Here is a 19,143-nt window from a genome sequence, read left to right on the forward strand (position 1 = left end):
CTTATTTACACTATTTATTCAACGACAGCGTGGTAAACCGATAGAAGACTCATTTGTCACGCAATATATGTAACCAGTTGTAACGCTGTACATGTCCGCATGGCCAAAAAAATAAACATGCAGAGTGGAAATGTATCATAAAGAAAATATTATTTTTATAGTTTTCCTTGATTCTGCTTAATTGCAAATCGCTGAGCCGGCATTTGTGCTGAACTTCTTTTTTTAATAACTATGGTTTTAGAACGAAATTGTAATTTTTTCTACTAAACTGGGTGGATATTCTTCTAATTATATTTATAATTATATATTATTTTCTATATTTAATGGAAAATCACCTTTGCTCACACTTTAGATAGTTTATAGTCATTCAAGAAACAATCTTAATTCTCTGAACCATTGCCTTTATGTTTATTTCTTCAAATACATTTATTTTGTTGCCAGCCCTAGCAAGAAACTAATTAGCTTACATTTCAACCATGACTGACAGCAACGAGTCTGCTAATAATCACGTGATATATTCCCGACACAGCAATAACTTGTGCGATTCAAACTCAAAAGTACAGCTAGCAAATAATAGACTTTACATGAAATTAATGTAAACTTCGTAAAATATTGCTGATATAATTGATCTTATGGTGATTTAACCTAGGTAAAACACTTCCCAGTCATCAGGTGTGAAGTTTTTAGTCCCAGCCAGGATTGTTGAACTGCTTTGTACTCCACTTGGAACAGAGTAGAACTGGCCAAAGTTTGCTAACGAATTAGTGTTGCTGTTTGCATTGTCAGCAATTTTAATGTCATGTCCTTGGCCTCCACCAAATATTGGACCACTATCTGACCAGCCGTAAATTGCATATTGTGGCTGTGTTACCATACTCTTGAATGGCGCGAGACCTTCTTTGTTGCGAAGCGAAAATATGAACGCATTGGAAGTGGAAAGATAGCTCAAACTGTTTTCTGAAATCAGGGGAAAAAAGAATTACTAAACACGCATGTCATAAACAAAATTTATGTTATAATATTTCTAGCAAAATGTGCAACAAAAAACTTGATAGAGCCTCTTTTTTTGCATTGCTGACCCTACTTGTGCCACATTTTTAACACATTTCATTCACTCGAAAGAAACTGACTTACGGTAATTCCCCAGTATTGCATTGCGCCTCCGTATTGCGCATAATTCCATGCGTGATTAGCGTGCGCATTAAAAAATGGCGGCTTTTTCTTTACGGCTGAATCTCGCCAGGGAGGTAAGTTGTCATTTTCTCGAAAACGAGTATGGCGACCTATCATTTTTTCTGTTGTTTTGAGTTGAGTAGAACCTTTTTTCTGTAGAATAAATATGGACCAATTCTCAGTGTAGCATAAGAAATAATCGTCGGAAACGTGAATTTAGCAGGCACTCGCCACTATAATCATGGTGATTTTATAAGGATTTATGGAGTATAAACAAGATACTGTTGCTCCTAAACGACCCTAAATGCTCCTAAATGCACGGGGCCTCCCCCTATTTTTATTTCAAAATTAAAGTTCTTATAACACAAACAGTCGATAGGCAAAGTTTCAAGAAAATCTAAGTGTAGGTTCTATTTCAGTGGAATAACCTTGAAGAGAGTAGACACGATCCAACTGAACGATACCCTTTCTATAGTTTTGTCCATAATTTTTTTTGTTAAATACAATCAACGGACACCGTCGGGACGGGCCCCAGCTGTCCGTCTTAGAGAGGTGTCCGCCTTATAGAGAGGTAACATGACACCTGTAATTCTGAGATAATAAAGCTGAACGGCTATGCACAATGAATACACATCTGTTTTGAGTCTGTTTAAAGTTGCTTGTTGAAGCAAAACCTACAAACTAGGACAGAAATAATAATAGAAAATTGACTAGTTTGTTCATTGCAGTCGATAGCTAGTTTACTGCTTGAAAAGTGAGCAGTACACCTGTTACAAACTGTAACATGCCTATATGTATTCCCTTGTTCAAGCAAACGTTCATGGCTTCTAGTCAAAAAACTTATTAACTGCACACTTTGCAAACTGGGGCAAGACTAAAATAATAAAAAAGACCGTTTTCGCTTATTGAAGCAAAAGTTAGGTGCTTCTACAAACTGTAATACTGTAAGTAGAAAACGATCTCTGGTGCCCATACACTGAAGCAGAAAAGTAATTCGTTAAAGCGGATTGTTTTTGGTGAGTAAGTTTGGTATCCGTAAGGCGCTGACTACCTTTGCTTTATGTCCACACGATGTTTTAAAGTATTATTCCATAAAAAAGAACTGACTTTCTTAGGTGTCCGTAAACGGTTTCAAAGTGTCCGTTGTCCGTCTTAGAGAGGTGTCCGTCTTATAGGGAGTTTAGATAGTGTAAAATGACTGAAAAACGGCAGGGACCATCACCAGGTGTCCGTCTTATGGAGATGTCCGTTTTACTGAGGCGTCCGTTAACAGAGAGTTGACTGTACAAAGTATAAATTTTGATTTGAGTAATAATAGACGAGTTGTTCGGCATACGTGAACGTTTCGAAAAATCATGCGAAAAATTGTTATATTGTTTTTTACATGACCGGACTTTTGATTCATTTTTCATTAATCCAACACCTCTTAATTCCTATTTATTTTTAATTTAATTTAATTGTTTATGTCTTTCTTCACATTTATACAATGTATACAGAATTTCCCTTTTTGCCTGCTGCGCGAGAAGCTTTGCCTCTTTTACGATACGGCCAGTATTTAATGAGATTCAGAAATGAAATATTCTATTTACCCCAAGGTATATCAGTGTATCCTCCAAACACGTACTGTCCCTTTTTGATGATGGTAACCGTGTCACGTTTCCCATCACACCTGCTGTGGAAGGTACTGGAAGCCCAGCCGTGAGTGGAGGCGCGGTAGCACAGCACCCACCGAGGGTTACTTCCAACAGCAGGCGTCAGGAACTGGTAAAGGCGACTTTGATAAAATTCGTTGTTAGCTAGGATAGCTGAGTTCATCCAGTAATCTGAAATAAATAGAAGACAAAAGCTATGACATATCGAAGTTTAGAACAGTATAGGATACCTAAAACAACTTATTTTTCGTTTGTGTATGTGTGTGTTTGTGCGAGTACTGATTTTTTTCTAATTCTACGGTAATTTAAGAGTCCTTTTGGCTTATAACAGTTTTGTCGGATAAAGGACGCTCTTATCAAAGGTAACTGAACCTCAACTTCAACTTCAAATTAAATGTTTTTTTTTTCTTATTTTTTTAATACCGTTTACCAAACGGTGCTCCCCCGCTACTAGTTACAACTATTCGAGGCGGAGCAAGAGTTGCTGAAACAGTTTAAATATAAGTAAGCCAAAATGGGGGTTAAATAATTGCAAATTTGCTAGGGTGTCAGACAAAACAGTCTATAAAGCACTGCTAATTTAAATAGGTTAATTTCTCTCAATGATTTTCATTATACCTTCATTGGGGTAACTCGTGATAGAAGTATCAATTTTAGCTAACTAGGTAATAAAAATATTATCATTTCGCGATTCGTGCGAAATCGGTTTTTCAAGTGAAATTTAACGTGGAATTCACGAGTCAGATCATGAATTTTCTTGAATCGCATAACCTTTACTCAGACAGAAAGAAAACCCAATTTCATTTGTGGGTGAATGTTGCAACATTTTACGCACGCTCAGGAAGCCATTTCAAATGGAGGAGACAGCGAATCGGAATCAAACTAAAATCGATCACAAATCTTTATTTGAACCACGTGGTAAACATTGAACATTCGTTTTCAACGGTTCAAACAAGGTTTACACCAATTAAAAGAAGGAATAGTGGTATTTCGCGAAACAGTCTTGTTTTTTAAACGTCTATTCCAAGCTTCTGTTTCATCGGCACGCGACAAAATCATAAACTCTTTTTTAATTATATCTTTTTGCTGAAACAAGTAGACAGCACGCATCCGAAGGAAAAAGCAATAAATATTCAACAATGTCAACCGAGTAAAGGTTTGAAGAAGGTCGAGCCGTGGACATCAAATGCATGTGAACCATCTGGGGTGATTGTATAAACACCACTATTTTGTTTTCCAGATCTGTACAGTTCAGCACAGTTCTTAAAGCCAGCTGTATAACATAAAACGAACTCATTTACCATCGTAAAGGCAAAGCCAAACCTTATCATTAGCAATAAGAGGACTTGAAAATTAATATAAAAATGCACATAAACGAAAGTTGAAAATAAGTCAGATATCACATTGCAAAATACCCGAGTAAAAATGAAGATCGTCGAATTAACGGTTTAGTCGATGATCTTCGTTTTTACTCGCAGCGAAGCTTTAACCCTATCCAGACCGGGGGGGAAGCGCCCGCGCTGACTTTGGACGCTTATAACTTTTTCAAGATTCGACCAAACGCTGCCAAGCTTTGCGAGTTCACCTAAAATTTATCTGGCAATAATTTGGTAAGATAGGTTACTATGTCAGGAACTTGACGTTACCATTACAACGGCATTTTTACAGGCATGTTTTCCAAAATTTGTATTTTATTAATAAAAATAAGGTTAATGCAATTACTTTCACCATTTTACGATTTTTACGAACAGTTTTATTGATTTTGAGTACTTTGCATCAATGTTGGTCGGTTTTCTGACGTTTCGGAAAAATTTTGAAATCCAGGATGGCGGAAATAGAACAAGCCCTAAATAAAAGGCCCAAGACATTCAATTGGACATTTCTTGGTGTAGAGACGATGAATAATGTAAAATGTAGTAGAAGAGGACACATATTCACATTAAATGTACTGGTTTCTGTGACACCAACGAACACAGGATTTTAATTAAGCGCTTCCATAAAACAAATTCCAGTGAGGAGGGAGTGGGTAAGTTTTATTATCTCCTAACTGAATCTTACGATCTTTTCTTTTCTGAGTAACTTTTATTATTACTTTTTGGTTGTTTATCACGGTCTACACATAAAAACAATATAATACGTATACCGTGCGTCCTATCTCACTAAGGGTACGTTTTGGGGCAGAATCCAAGATTGGATTCTTAATCTCAGATCACACAGATACCTCGCCACCAAAGTAAAGAGGTATCCGAAAAAGGTTTCTTCGGCATGAAAACCCCGTAAACGTTGTTCGCGCAGAATAAGCAATTATTGCATGAGGTTGAGCATGAAACTGTGATTTATCAAAACCGAGGTCTGTGTTATCTGCCTCAGCCGAATAACACAGAATCGAGGTTTTGATAATTCACGATATCATGCGAAAACCGAATTCAAAAGTTGTTTTATTATATGTTTTCAAACAATTTGCCATCACTTTTTCTAGCGCCGGCGTAAAACTACGTCAGAACATTAGACAAAGCGATTTTATCTTGTGGTTCCTCCAGGTTCTTCTCCCTCAAATAATCATTCAGATTTTTTACACTTGTTTGTGTTTTTCTCTTGGTGTTTTTAGAATTTTTATTCTCTATCAAAACTTTTAATTCCTCTTCGGAAACGGAGGCGAATCGCTCAGCCATATTTTTAAAATGTTTGAAAGCACTACACGGACGAGGGGCTTGGAAACTAGGCGGACTTTGAACTCGACATGATATCCCAAAATCTGCTGCAGATATTGGGTTATCATGTCAAATTCACATGCTACTGTATATTCCGCCCCCCCCCCCCCCCCCCCCTCCGCTCTCGACTAATCACATGTTTCAAAGTAATTCTAATGTCTAATAATAAACAATTATTGGATGAGGTTGAGCATGATAATGTGAATTATCCAAACCAAGGTCTGTGTTATCTGCCGAAGCCGAAGGCTGAGGCAGATAACACAGACACGCGGTTTTGTTAATTCACGATATCATGCAAAAACCGAATTCAATAATTGTTTTATTATACGTTTTCAAACAATTTGCCATCACTTTTTCTAGCGCCGGCGTAAAACTACGTCAGAACATTGGCCAAAGGGGTTTCATCTTGTGGTTCCTCCAGGTTCTTCTCCCTCAAATAATCATTCAGAATTTTTACACTTGTTTTTTTGTTCTCTTGGTGTTTTTAGAATCTTTATTCTCGATCAGAACTTTCAATTCCTTTTTGGAAACGGAGGTAAATCGCTCAGCCATATTTTCAAAAGTTTGACAGCACTACACGGATGAGGGGCTTGGAAACTAGGCGGACTTTGAAATCGACATGATAACCCAATATCAGCTTCAGATATTGGGTTATCATGTCAAGTTCACATGCTACTGTAAATTGACTGAATGCTCTCGACCAATCACATGTTTCAAAGTAATTCTAATATATAATAATAGAAGTTATCACAACAGGTTGTAACAGCTTACCAGCTGGTTCGGGGTTGATCTTTTCCTGCAACTCACTGAGCGTTTTATTAAGTTCTTGTATTTTCGAGCAGGCTGAAATATAATATTGAAATGATATGAAACGACGTCAGAGGATATAAATAGTACTAGCAATTGTTTCAATTAGGAAAGGTGGCCGCAGTTCTTAACCCAAACAATATTTTAACAAATTTGACATAGAAATGGTCTAACAATATATCAAAATATGCCCTGATTCCATTTCTTGTTTCTCTTTAATGAATATAGTAATTGTAGAAAAACAGATTATAATAGCAATCCTCTTGTTCACGGTTATTCTAGTTTCTATCGTTGCTAAATTTATGAATATAAATTGATAGAGTTTCACTGCAATTTGTGCATAAAGAATGATGCAAAACTCCCATTCTGAATTTTTCGAAAAATATAAGTTTTTAGAATATGTTCTTCAGGCAAAGTATCAGGATTTTCGCCTTTTTGAGCTTCTTGCGAAATTTTAGACTTGTAACCCAAATGATACTAGGCGTATGCTTCCTAGCTTCATTTTCAATGGCGTGTGAAAATTCTGCCGAACGATATTTAACAATTATTCTATGAGCCTGCGTTGGATACGAGGTGGTAAATAGCCAACTTGGCGCGAAGCGCCGAGTTGGCTATAACGACTCGTATCCAACAAGGGCGAACAGAATAATTGTTTTATTAAATTCTTCTTTATGTTTAAATCGACTGAACATTTCAGTTTGATGTAAACGAAGTGATAGTATGACGAGGCGGTAAAATTTGTGGCGTGGTGTTCACTTCTTGAGTCGAATGAAACACACGAGGAAAGCGAGCGAGAGAGTTTTCTTCCCAAGATTTTCATCCAATAATCCAGCCTCTAAAGTCGTCTATACATCCTGAAAATTGTGACAACAGTTAAGATTTACGGGATGATCCGAAGCAAAAGCTTTTCTGGAAACTACACGTCTTGTGCAAGTAGAACGAAGCAAGTGTTTACATTGTACAGTTTGTAATTTACGGCTCTACGGCTGTCATCAAGACTCATCTGAGCTCAAAGTGGAACAGGTTTATTGAAGTATAAGAGACAAGACCAAGATTAAAAGGTAAAAATCTTTACAGAAGGGCTTAGCCTAATTTTATGACGTACAATGAGTGAAACTGTGTCAGTTCAGTCATCTGAGCTCAAAGTGGAACAGGTTTATTGAAGTATTAAAGACAAGACCAAGATTAAAAGGTAAAAAACTTTACAGAAGGGCTGAGCCTAATTTTATGACGTACAATGAGTGAAATTGTGTCAGTTCAGTCATCTGAGCTCAAAGTGGAACAGGTCTATTGAAGTATAAAAGACAAGACCAAGATTAAAAGGTAAAAAACTTTACAGAAGTGCTGAGCCTAATTTTATGACGTACAATTAGTGAAACTGTGTCAGTTCAGTTTGCCGTTCTTTCGTAAATTATTTGCTGCTTTTCTACTTTATTCACTCGCTCTTGTTGTGCGTTTACAAGTATTATTAATTAAACTTTTCGCATCAATCCTTTTGTTTTGCGTAGTTAATTTTACTATGGCATTTCTGCGGTTTTTGTAGGCACCGCTGATTATTTCTTGTTCATAAAGCTCGCCAAATTTGCTGTTTTCAACAATTTTTCTGATGGAACTGTCGCTTCCCGCAGAAAAATTTTACGCTGAGCGGCACTTGCCGCACTCATTTCCCACATAAGGTCAAACACAGGTATACGAGCTGATAACCGGGATTCAGTGAACCAATCAGAAGCTAGAAATGCAATATCAGAGGTTGAGAATTTAATAAAAGCATATAACAATCAACTATGAATTTATCGAAACTTGTTGCAAACACCATTTAAAAAATAAAATTAAACGCGTCTCGATCTTAATGCAAGTGAAGCACAACACTGTATCACAGCATGGAAAACAATGCACACCCAATCAATCAATCTGTACAGACGATCAGAGGCAGTCGGATAGTTTTAGATTTTAGCTGTCAAAGGTGGGACTTTCACGGTCGCCCTTACGTACCTTTATGAGTATGTACATGTATGACTTTTCGTATATTTACCTTTGCATTCTTTCAGTGCTTTTATTGTTTCTTCCTGCTTTTTTATCGTTTCTTCCTGTTCTTTCATCCTTTCGTCCTGTTCTTCCATCCTTTCGTCCTGTTCTTTCATCCTTTCGTCCTGTTCTTTCATCCTTTCTGTCAGTTCTTTCATGCTATCCTCCAATTTTTTTGTTCTTTGTCTAAGCCTTTCTCCTTGCTTAAGCATGACGGGATTTACTTCTTCCATTAAAACCATAGGCGACAACAGACAAGTCAAAACAACAATCATCAGAAGAGTGGCCATTTCTGTAGATAAACAATGTGTTTTAGTGATATCGGTAAAAGTTCGGTTTAAATGCTTTGGAACGGTCAAGAAACATCGTATAAGCAAAATACTTCCGGCTGTATAGTGTATTTTCTTTCGATATAAATTTATCTATAAAGTTTCATACAAATCCTTACAATTTTGACTTTACCATTTTGACCGAAAAGTGATAACGTGAGCCTGGGGGCCCTGTGGTGCTTGTTCGAATTTTTAACACATTATGCAAATGAGTTTGCTAAGCGAACTTCCAATTTCGCTATTCGAAGTCGATAATAAAAGACATTCCATACAATTGACAAATAACTAAAAAAAAAAGATTTTAACGGCTTAAATTGGCGAATTATTCAGTGTCGATCTTTGCACGCTTCAGGGGAAAATGTGGCAAACAATATTCATACAATGTATTACGCTGTCTGCTAAGCTTAGCGCTGCACGCTGTTTGCTTTGTAAGAGTTCACAATAAAAGAATATATGTGCAAAAAATCTAGAGGCGTTTAAGGTGTAAAAAAACCTTAAAGAGCCATTAAGTTGTACTGAAGAGCGTAGTAATGTACCTTTTAAATTGGCTTTTACTGGCCTTTGTAAATTTAATTGTGCTTGCTCTTACTTGCTCTTAACTTGCTCGTTACTATTAAGTACATATAGGAGATCGAACATTCCGTGGTATTATTTAGTGCATATAGGAATTTTTTGTTGTTGTTTAATCTGCATACGTGTGAAAAGGAGTAAACATTCATAACAGTAAATCACTGAAATTCGGCCAAAAGGTAGATAGCTTTTCTTTACCAAAACTTTATACCACCTTCTAAACTATAATTCAGGCTCTCAACAAAAGATACACAAGCTATTAGCAACTCGGTTGTTTGATATTTCATAATACTTTTGTTAGACTTGGTTGTAAAGAGTGCGTCGATTAAAAATAATAAGTTTCGTCCACTTCCTCATGTTTGGCATTGGTTTATAACTTGAACGTTGCTACATCAGACAGCAGTTATATAAAAGACGTAACTTAAGGCACTAAAATTTTCCTGTTCACTTTCGTCTTTGATTAACCTTTCCTGCGACAACCTGCGTTACTAGCTGGTTCTCAGTAGAGAATATGATACGATCTTAGACGTTCTCTCCTAATCAGACAAACAAAAATGACAGTACGTACAGTAAACGCAATCACTGAGCAGAGATTGCTAGCGCCAGATTATTGCCTATAGCCTGCAAATGCCTAGTAGCGTTGCTACAGGGAAGGGAGAGTTTTCTAGAAGAAAACAAATTCTTACAAGATACATTTTAGCTCACGATGCTTTAGTTACAAAGAAAAAATGACGGTATGAGTTTCAGTGAGAAAGTAAAATGCCAGAAATTGAAAGTTTGCAGCAAAGAGTAAAACGCACAAGTTGCAGACAGTTGACAGTTGACAAATGAGCTCTTAAGATACGTGCGGTCACTGAGCAGACCTTGCTAGTGCCAGAACAAAAGGGCCTAGAAACAGCGCATGCCTAGTGGCGTTTCTCTATTACGAGCAGAGATTGTTGCGCCAGAATATAACATGGAAACAGCGCATGCCTAGTGGCGTTTCTCTATTACTGAGAACAGCTTGTTGTGCCAGAACAAAAGGGCCTAGAAACAGTGCATGCCTAGCGGCGTTTCTCTATTACTGAGCAGAGCTTGCTAGTACCAGAAAAAAAGGGCCTAGAAACAGCGCATGCCTAGTGACGTTTCTCTATTACTGAGAACAGCTTGTTGTGCCAGAACAAAAGGGCCTAGAAACAGTGCATGCCTAGCGGCGTTTCTCTATTACTGAGCAGAGCTTGCTAGCACCAGAACAAAAGGGCCTAGAAACAGCTCATGCCTAGTGACGTTTCTCTAAAGAAAGGAGAGTTTCCTGTATTGATATTTGCTTAGCATAAAAATAGCGGAGCTTAAAAATATAAATTATGCTTTATCAGCTAAGCGATAAAGAAACCTAAACCTATTTAGGAAGAGTATATGGACTAACGATCATTTCCACATCTTAACTTGACGTTCTTTGTTGTTTTAATGAAATAAGACGAAGGCTTCGCAGTAGGGGAACCAAGCATAAATTATTTGTTTGTTCTTACCTGCAGAAAACTTAATTTACACTTCAGTTCACGAAACCTTATGTTAAACGTCAGTCACATAGAAGAAAACAATGTGACGGTATGAAAAAAAGTATATAGTGAAAAATTGTATAGTTAAAAATTCGCTGCAAAAAGGAATAACAAGTCTCTAAGACGACATTTGACAAACGAGCAATAAAGATAAACGCGATGAAAGAGCGGAGCTTGCTAGAGCAGAATTATTGCCTAGAGACACGAATAAGTTGCGTGCCTTTGAGAGCCTTTATTCCTTAAGTCCAGATCAGACCACTGTAAATTCCAACTGAATTAAGAAGTATAAAAAATGTAAAAACAAAAAACGACGCTTGTTTTATATCTCCCTTTCCGTAGCGACTTCCAACGTTTGCTGCTTGTGCGAATATAACAAACATCCACTATTCAAATGATTTTGTTAAGCAAACAAATTAACACCGATTGTTTTGCAATAGAGTCGTTATAATTGTTAAATTTCAAAATGCGAAGTCGAACGACGGGTATCAATCTTTGCATGCTACGAAGTGAAGATAATATACATAAAATGAGTCACGTTGTCAGCTATGCGTGGTCCGGTTCCAAGAAACCATTAGATTTATTTGGGTGAAGCTGTTTTCTATTTATGAGTTTAGAAAACAATTATGTGTTTTTAAAATCTGAAGACGTTTAAGCCGTTCAACACTTGAAGACCCATTTAGTTTGAACTTGAGAACGCAGTTTGAGGCCTTTGTAAATTTAATAATATTTTCATGTGTTCAGTATTCTAGTACATCAGTTTTACCTAAGCATGCTTGTTCTACTTCATGAATTTTAGTGCATACAGGAGCGACATTCTATGATAAAAGTTTATTTCTGTTTTAAGATACGTTCGGCCACTGAGCAGAGCTTGCTGGCCCCAAAAGATTGCTTAGAAGCAGCGCATGTCTATTTGCGTTTCTCTAAGTAATGGATAGTTTTCTGTGTTGATATTTGCCTAACATAAAAATAGTGGAGATTAAAGATATAAATTATTTCTTATCAGCTTTACCTAAAGGAAATCTAAACCTATTCAGGAGGAGTTTCTGGGTCATTTCAACATTTAACTTGACGTTCATTCTTTAAAAAAAAATACGACGAGAGCTTCGCAGTGAGTGGACAAGCATATTTGTCTGTTCTTACCGGCCTTCACGAAATTGACATTTCAGTTCAGGAGACCTTATATTAAACGTAAGTCACAAACAAATAAAATGTTACGATATAAAAAAAAATACAGTGATAAAAAATTGCTGCAACAAGGAATAATAGCAAGGTGTTGAAAGATAACATTTAAACAAACAAGCTATAAAAACAAACGTGGTCACCGAGAGGGTCTGAATGGGGGTGTCCACATGTCGGTAGTCAGGTAAAATTTTATTACTTTGACGGTTGTCAGTTATATTTTCCGCCCTTTGTCGTTAGTCGGGTATGAATTGGAAGGTCCTCATGTCGATAGTCAGTTAAAATTTTATTACTTAGTCGGTTTTCAGTTATATTTTTCGCCCGTTGTCGTTAGTCGGGTATGAATTGGAGGGTCTTCATGTCGGTAGTCAGTTAAAATTTTATTACTTAGTCGGTTTTCAGTTATATTTTTCGCCCTTTGTCGTTAGTCGGGTATGAATTGGAGGGTCCTCATGTCTGTAGTCAGTTAAAATTTAATTATTTTGTCGTTTGTCAGTTATAATTTTCGCCCTTTGTCGGTAGTCGGTTAACCCCATTCAGACCCCCCACCGAGCATAGCTTGCTAGCGAAGAATATTGCCTAGAACCATGCATAATTAGCCTGCCTTGGTCATCCTTTATTCCTGAAGTCCAGTCCAGGCTATGTTAAATTCCAACTGAATCCTGCTTAATCGTTTTTAGGAGGTATAAAAAATAATTAAAAAAACGACGTTTTTTTAAGCTGTCTTGCCGAAGCGACTTCCGACGTTTGATGCTTTTGCAAATGTTACACACCCATTATGCAAATAATTTTGTTAAACAAACACCGATTGTTTTTCAACAGAACCGTTATAATTGTTAGATTTCAACATTCGAAGTCGAAAATAAAATACTTTTCAAACAACTGACAAAACAAAACGAGTAAAGCGATTTAAATCGTTTAAATTGGCCAGTTATTTAGTATCGATCTTTGTATGCTAGGAGGAGAAATGTGCCAAATAATATGCCTGAAATTAGTTACGTTGTCAGCTAAGCATGGTCCGGTTCCAAGAAACCTTTGGATTTATTTGGGTCAAGATTTTTTCTATTTATGAATTTAGCAAAAAATTATGTGTTTTCAAAATGTGAAGGTGTTTAAGCCGTACATAACTTGAATATCCATTCAGTTTGAACTGTAGAACGCAGTGATGTTTTGAGGCCTTTGTAAATTAAATAATATCGGCATGTGTTCAGTTGCCAAGTACTTTGCAACTTTTTAGTTGATCTAATTTGTACCACAGCCAGTGAATGCAGGGGCGATAAAAGTTTAATTTTGTTTTATAATCATACGTGCGAAAACGACTAAACATCCACAATGAAAAAAAAAACGGCAAAAAGGTAGATAACATTTTTTGCCCTAATGTCATGAATCCTTTAAACAGAATTAAGGCTTTTAAGAACAATTTCAGGTATGGAAATAGACATGCTATTAGCGACTCGGTTTTTTGGTGTTTTATACTTTTGTAAGACTTGCAATTGGTTGTAAAAAGACGTCGATAAAGATCAATTAGATTCGTTCACTCGATCCCTCATGTTTGGCATTGGCTTATACTTTGAGAGGTGCTACATCAGACGGCTGCCGTTATATCTTATAAACATGATAAAAGACGCACTTACCGTACTGCAGTTTTCGTTCTTCCTATTCCTCTTTAATGAACCTCTTCTGCGACAAGTTAGACCTGCGTTACTAGTTGGTTCTCTGTAGAGAATAGGATACGACCTAACACGTTCTATATTTTAAGGATCCTAATTAGAAAAATAGAAATGACATTTGACAGCTGACAGCACAATTTATCCATATACGGAAAACGCGATCACTGATCAAAGGTTGCTACCGCTAGAATATTACCTAAAAACTGCAAATGCCTAGCGGCATTGCTCCAGGGAAGAAAGAGCTTTTTTTAGGAAAAAACATATCTCTTTAAAGGTAAATTTTAGCTCACGATTCTTTAGATAAAACTTCAGTTACAAATTAAAGGAGTAAAGGCTGACAGTATGAGATATTTAAGTGAAAAAAGAGAATGCCAATAATTAAAGTTTCGCAGCAAAGAGTAAAAAAACAAGTTGCTTGACAGTCGACAAGTGAGCTTTAAAGATACGTGCAGCCACTGAGCAGAGCTTGCTAGCGCCAGATTATTGCCTAGAAACATCGCATGCCCAGTGACGTTTCTCTGTTACTAAGCAGAGCTTGCTAGCGCCAAAATATTGCCTAGAAACAGCGCGTGCCCAGTGACGTTTCTCTGTTACTGAGCAGAGCTTGCTAGCGCTAGAACATTGCCTAGAAACAGCGCATGTCTAGTGACGTTTCTCTGTTAGTGAGCAGAGCTTGCTAGCGCCAGAATATTGCCTAGAAACAGCGCATGTCTAGTGACGTTTCTCTGTTAGTGAGCAGAGCTTGCTAGCGCCAGAATATTGCCTAGAAACAGCGCATGACAAGTGACGTTTCTCTGTCACTGAGCAGAGCTTGCTAGCGCCAGAATATTGCCTAGAAACAGCGCATGCCCACTGATGTTTCAGTTTCAACTTTTTGCTGAAAAACGACATTTGACAAACGAGCTAGAAAGCCGATAAACGCGATCTCTAAGCAGTGCTTGCTAGCGCAGGTATATTGTCTAGAAACATGCATAAGTAGTCTGCATTTGGCAGCTTTTATTCCTCAGGTCTAGACCGGGGCATTTTAAATCCCAATTGAATCCTGCTAAACGAATTTGGGACGCTTTTTTTATCTCTCTTTGCTGTGGCGTCTTCCGACGTTTGCTGGTTGTGTGAATATTACAAACGCATTATGCAAATGAGTTTCTTAAGAATTGTATTGATTGTTTTCTATAGGAATAGATAAATTTTAGTTCACGATACTTAAGATTACAATTAAGTTACAAAGTAGGAAAATGAATAATGGTATGAAATTTTTCAGTGAGAAAGTAAAATGTCAGAAATTTAAAGTTCGCAGAACAGAGTAAAAAGCACAAGTTGCAGACAGTTGACAAATGAGCTCTTAAGATACGTACGGTCACTGAGCAGAGCTTGCTAGCGCAAGAACAAAAGGGCCAAGAAACAGCGCATGTCTAGCGGCGTTTCTCTATTACGAGCAGAGCTTGTTGTGCCAGAATATTATATACAAAAAGAGCTTGCCTAGCGGCGTTTCTCTAAAGAAGGGAGAGTTTTCTGTATTAATAAATAGCGAGGCTTAAAAATATAAATTATGCTTTATCAGCTAAGCGATAACGAAACCTAAACCTAGTCAGGAAGAGTTTATGGACTTACAATCATTTCCAATAACTTGACGTTCTTCCTCTTTTAATGAAATAAGAAAAAGGCTTTGCATTGGGGAAACCAAGCATAAATTATTTGTCTCTTCTTACCTACAGAAAATTCACACTTCAGTTCACGATACCTTATGTTAAACGTCAGGCATAAAGAAAAAATAATTTGACGGTATGAAAAAAAAAATATAGTGAAAAAATATTTAATTAAAAATTCGCTGCAACAAGGAATAACAATTCTCCAAGATGACATTTGACAAACGAGCAATAAAGATAAACGCAGCAAAGAGCAGAGCTTGCTAGAGCAGAATTATTGCCTATAGACATGAATAAGTAGCCTGCCTTTGAGAGCCTTTATTCCTCAAGTCCAGATCAGGCCATTGTAAATTCTAACTGAATTAGGAAGTATAAAAAATGTAAAAACAAAAAACGACGCTTGTTTTATATCTCCCTTTCCGTAGCGACTTCCAACGTTTGCTGCTTGTGCGAATATAACACACACCCATTATGCAAATAATTTTGTTAAGCAAACAAATTAACACCGATTGTTTTGCAATAGAACCGTTATTGTTAATTTCAAAATTCGAAGTCGTGATAAAGGCCTCCCACATAAGTGACGCATCAATACGATTATTCAGTATCAATCTTTGCATGCTACGGGGTGAAGATAATATGCATAAAATGAGTTATGTTGTCAGCTATGCGTGGTCCGGTTACAAGAAACCTTTGGATTTATTTGGGTCAAGCTGTTTTCTATTTATGAGTTTAGAAAGCAATTATGTGCTTTTAAAATCTGAAGACGTAAGCCACAAACAGATAAAATGTTACGATATAAAAAAATACAGTGATAAAAAATTGCTGCAACAAGGAATAATAGCAAGGTGTTGAAAGATAACATTTAAACAAACGAGCTATAAAAATAAACGTGGTCACCGAGCATAGCTTGATAGTGAAGAATATTGCCTAGAAACATGCATAAGTAGCCTGCCTTGGCCATCCTTTATTCCTGAAGTCCAGTCCAGGCCATGTTAAATTCCAACTGAATCTTGCTTAACCGATTTTAGGAGGTATATAAAAATATAAAAAAAACCGACGTTTTCTTTAAAGTTGCCTTGCCTAAGCGACATCCGACATTTGATGCTTTTGCAAATGTTACACACCCATTATGCAAATAATTTTGTTAAGCAGACACCGATTGTTTTTCAACAGAACCGTTATAATTGTTATATGTCAACATTCGAAGTCGAAAATAAAAGACATTTTACACAACTGACAAAACAAAACGAGTAAAGCGATTTAAATCGCTAAAATTGGCCAGTTATTTAGTATCGATCTTTGCATGCTACGAGGAGAAATGTGGCAAATAATATGCATGAAATGAGTTACGTTGTCAGCTAAGCATGGTCCGGTTCCAAGAAACCTTTGGATCCATTCAGTTTGAACTGTAGAACGCAGTGATGTTTTGAGGCCTTTGTAAATTAAATAATATTAGCATGTGTTCAGTTGCCCAGTACTTTGCAACTTTTTACTTGATCTAATTTTTACCACAGTCAGTGAATACAGAGGCGATAAAATTTTAATTTTGTTTAATCATCATACGTGCAAAACGCGACCAAACATCCACAATGGATAGAAAAAACGGCAGAAATGTACGTAATATTTTTTTGCAATAACTTTATCCATCCTTTAAACAGAATTAATGCATTTAACAGCAATTTCAGGTATCGAAATAGACATGCTATTAGCGACTCGGTTTTTTGGTGTTTTATACTTTTGTAAGACTTTCAATTGGTTGTAAAAAGACGTCGATAAAGATAAATTAGTTTCGTTCACTCCCTCATTGGCTTATACTTTGAGAGGTGCTAAATCAGGCAGCCGTTATGTCTTACAAACATGATAAAGGACGTAACTTACTTAGCGGCAGTTTCGTGCTCTCTTGTTACTTCGATGAACCTCTCCTGCGACAAGTTAGACCTACTTTACTAGTTGGTTCTCTGTAGAGAATAACAAACGATCTTAAACGTTCTACATTTTAGGGGTTCCAATTAGAAAAAAAAATGACAGCTGACAGTTGACGGCTAGCGCCAGAATATTGCCTAGAAACAGCGCATGCCTAGTGGCGTTTCCCTAATTCGAGCAGAAGTTGCAAGCGCCAGAATATTACATAGAAACAGCGCATGCCTAATGGCGTTTCTCTTTCACCTAGCAGAACTTGCGAGCGCGATACAATATTGCCTAGAAACAGCGCATGCCTAGTGGCGTTTCTCTATTTCGAGCAGAAGTTGCAAGCGCCAGAATATTACATAGAAACAGCGCATGCCTAATGGCGTTTCTCTGTCACCTAGCAGAACTTGCGAGCGCGATACAATATTGCCTAGAAACAGCGCATGCCTAGTGGCGTTTCTCTATTTCGAGCAGAGCATGCTAGCGCCATAATATTACATAGAAACTGCGCATGCCTAGTGGCGTTTCTCTGTCACCAAGCAGAGCTTGCTAGCGCCTGAATATTATTGTATGCGTCACAATATATATTTTTAGAGATCTCAATAGCTTATGCTGCAAAAAGGTCAATTTTGAGCGTGGCCGTAACGAAAAATTGCATAAGTTGACAAAGTCGCCGCTCAACAATTATTAGGCGCAGAAAGATATTATTATTTTTATTACCTAATACTTTTTTTCAAGTGTTGGAAACGCCGGTTAACTTTGAAATGTTTTGACTTACATGTTCGTGAAAATTTACATTTTAGCAACAATTAGATCTCTTTTTGTTAAACATGCAAAAAAGTAGCCTGTCTGCGCCGCCTTAATTCCTCAAATCCAAACCGTGCCATTTTAAATTCCAGCTGAATCCTGAATAGAAGATTTCAGGATGCATAGAAACAAGTTACCCGCGCTTTTTTTTTTAATTTTTATTGGACATAGCGAATTCCGACTTAACGGGTTCATGCGAATATTACACACTCATTTCGCCAAAGTGTTTGTTAAGCAAACTCCGATTGTTTTCAATGTTAGACCTTTTTAATTGTTAGGTTTCACTTTCCGAAGTCGAAAATAAAAGACATCTCACACAATTGACAAATAACATTTGTAAAACGATTTAAATGGCTAAAATTAGAGATGTATTCTTTATCGATCTTTGCGTGCTTCAGGGAGAGATGTGGCAAATAATATGCATGCAATGAATTACGTTGTCTCCTAAGCTTGGTCCGGTTTTAAAAACGTTGAGATCTATTTGGGTCACTTCTATTATGTGTATTCAAAATCGGAAGGCGTTTAAGCCATTCAAAACTTAAAGATCCATTCAGTTTTAACTGGAGAACGCAATACCGTTTAAATGGACTTTTTGTGGCCTAGTAAATTCAACAATCAGTTGCCTAGTATTCACTTTAGCTTACTTGCTCCAATTCATAACTGTTCCGTGCATATAGGAGCAACGTTCTATCAAAAAATAATATTGTTTTTGTCCATATACGTGTGAAAAACGAGTAAACATTTACAACAGGGAAATCGGCAAAAGGGTATGTAACTTTTTACCAAACCTTTATCCACCCTCTAAACAGAATTAAGGCTTTCAACAAAATTCCAGTTATCGGGATACACAAGCTATAAGCGACTCGGGTTTATCGGTAAATTATACCTTCGTTAGACGTGGCTGTGAAGAAGACGTCGATAAAGATAAATTAGTTTCGTTGACTCCCTCATGTTTGTCATTGGAATATACTTTGAGAGGTGCTACATCAGGCAGCCGTTATATCTTATAAACATGATAAAGGACGTAACTTACTTAGCGGCAGTTTCGTGCTCCCTTGTTACTTCGATGAACTTCTCCTGCGACAAGTTAGCCCTGCGTTACTAGTTGGTTCTCTGTAGAGAATATCA

General features: G+C 37.0%; 1 protein-coding gene across 5 annotated transcripts; it reads right to left on the bottom strand.

The window, feature by feature from the left end:
- Positions 1-393: 393 nt before the first annotated feature.
- Positions 394-19,143, bottom strand: LOC144657493 (uncharacterized). 5 transcript variants are annotated; one of them, XM_078517841.1, is made up of 7 exons: positions 19,049-19,135; positions 17,179-17,258; positions 13,619-13,700; positions 8,376-8,660; positions 6,308-6,379; positions 2,763-2,996; positions 394-957 (listed from the first exon to the last, which is right to left on the bottom strand). In XM_078517841.1, exons 4-7 carry the CDS (start codon positions 8,656-8,658, stop codon positions 641-643), a joined length of 906 nt encoding a protein of 301 aa, XP_078373967.1. In that variant the 5' UTR covers positions 8,659-8,660; positions 13,619-13,700; positions 17,179-17,258; positions 19,049-19,135; the 3' UTR covers positions 394-640. The 5 variants fall into 5 exon arrangements, with proteins under 5 accessions (XP_078373967.1, XP_078374001.1, XP_078373984.1 ...); XM_078517875.1 differs by lacking the exon at positions 6,308-6,379 and having other exon boundaries at positions 19,049-19,137; XM_078517858.1 differs by lacking the exon at positions 17,179-17,258 and having other exon boundaries at positions 13,619-13,664.

This window comes from Oculina patagonica, chromosome 1 (genome assembly GCF_052425735.1).
Source record: "Oculina patagonica isolate OP01 chromosome 1, crgOcupat, whole genome shotgun sequence".
NCBI lineage: Eukaryota > Metazoa > Cnidaria > Anthozoa > Scleractinia > Oculinidae > Oculina > Oculina patagonica.